Below are 1,303 nucleotides of genomic sequence, written 5' to 3'. Positions count from 1 at the left end.
CTCAGTAAGGAGTGGGGTGAGGAGAGGACCAGGGGTTCTGCAGGGCTGGAAACGCTCCACGTGGGTCTGGAGGTGCCCAGGGACACCAGCAAGATTCGGAACTACTCTTGCCCGTGCAGAGCTCCCGTGTGCCCTGGGCTGTGCCAGAGCTGCGCTGGTGAGCGTGGAATGCCAAGATACAACTCCAAAACCACAGCCATGTGCCACCCTCGATACTCACTCAAAGAAGAGCAGCAGGTCTGGTGGGTACCTGCTGAAATCGGCCGTCAGGTTCTTGGCGGCGAGCAGCCTGGCCAGGCAGGACAGCTGGGCAGAGAGAGGATGGTCGTGGCAATGCCAAGATGGGAAGAGCCCTTTTGCCCCAGGTCCTCCCGGCTCCCCTTGCCCCGTTGGGCTCTGTGGGGTTTGCAGCCCCAATTCCTGCCCACCTGGGCACTGCTCAGCTCCGCCATTCTGTTGTGCAGGCCCTGGGCAACCGCGAGGATGTCGGCAGCGGGCAAGTCACTGGCTGGGATGCACTGGAAGCCTTGCAGGACCGCGGCTGAGAGGCTGCATTGGGGAGCATGGTTGCATTTCACCATCCCCTTTAGCTCCCCAACACCCCGTGGAGGATGAAGCTGCTCATTTCCTTGGGAAAACCCCCTCCACCCTGCCCCTGGCTGTGTGGGGTAGGTGGGGTGTCATGAAAATGTCCCCTAATGCTGGGGTGGGGGTGAAGGGGATGGCCTGCAGGAAGGAGGGTGCCCATCCCCGTGGCCAGGGTGGTGGCAGAGGTTCCCACCCTACCCTGGGCTTTGGGTGAGGGAGAAACCAGCAGAGCCTGGATTTCGGCTCGGGGGAGGCTCCCGTGGCATCTCTGTCAGCCCCATAAAGGAAAGGAAATTCTTGGTGTGTTTGTGTTTCAACAAAAGCCGGCGCAGCTGAAATCCCGGCACCAGAACCGGCTGCGCAAGGCTCTAAATCCTCTCCAGCCCAAGACACCTGTCACAGCACCTGTGACATGAGTGTGGGGGGAAATGCAACAGCCTCACTGCCTGTGTCTCCCCACCCGCCCCCTCCCAGGCTGTCAGAGACCCCAGCTGGGGCCGGTACTTACTCTGAGTGTTGCTCAGTGGCAGACAGGACGGCTCCAATGATGAGGGCAGCCTGGGGAGGAGGACGGGGGATGCTGAGCCCCAGCAAGGAACGGGAAGAAGGGCTCAGTCCCAGGGACCAGGTGGGGAATGGGATGGGACTGGGCCAGTGCGTGCAGGCTGGGGGGTAATGCCCACCAGGCCGAGACAGTGGGACTAGAGGCGACCTG

General features: G+C 61.9%; 1 protein-coding gene across 1 annotated transcript in view; it reads right to left on the bottom strand.

The window, feature by feature from the left end:
* MSLN (mesothelin) overlaps positions 1–1,303 on the bottom strand; it is a 7,314-nt gene that overhangs the window by 5,074 nt on the left and 937 nt on the right. Inside the window, exons 3-5 of the mRNA XM_010130986.1 lie at positions 1,097–1,146; positions 429–549; positions 221–306 (exon numbers count right to left, since the gene is read on the bottom strand). Of these exons, the coding sequence (XP_010129288.1) occupies positions 221–306; positions 429–549; positions 1,097–1,146 (257 nt within the window). The remainder of the gene's footprint in view (positions 1–220; positions 307–428; positions 550–1,096; positions 1,147–1,303) is intronic.

Source organism: Buceros rhinoceros, unplaced genomic scaffold (genome assembly GCF_000710305.1).
Source record: "Buceros rhinoceros silvestris isolate BGI_N320 unplaced genomic scaffold, ASM71030v1 scaffold5102, whole genome shotgun sequence".
In the NCBI taxonomy this organism is placed as follows: Eukaryota; Metazoa; Chordata; class Aves; order Bucerotiformes; family Bucerotidae; genus Buceros; species Buceros rhinoceros.
The sequence above is the reverse complement of the archived record's forward strand: the minus strand, read 5'-3'. Positions and strand labels throughout refer to the sequence as shown.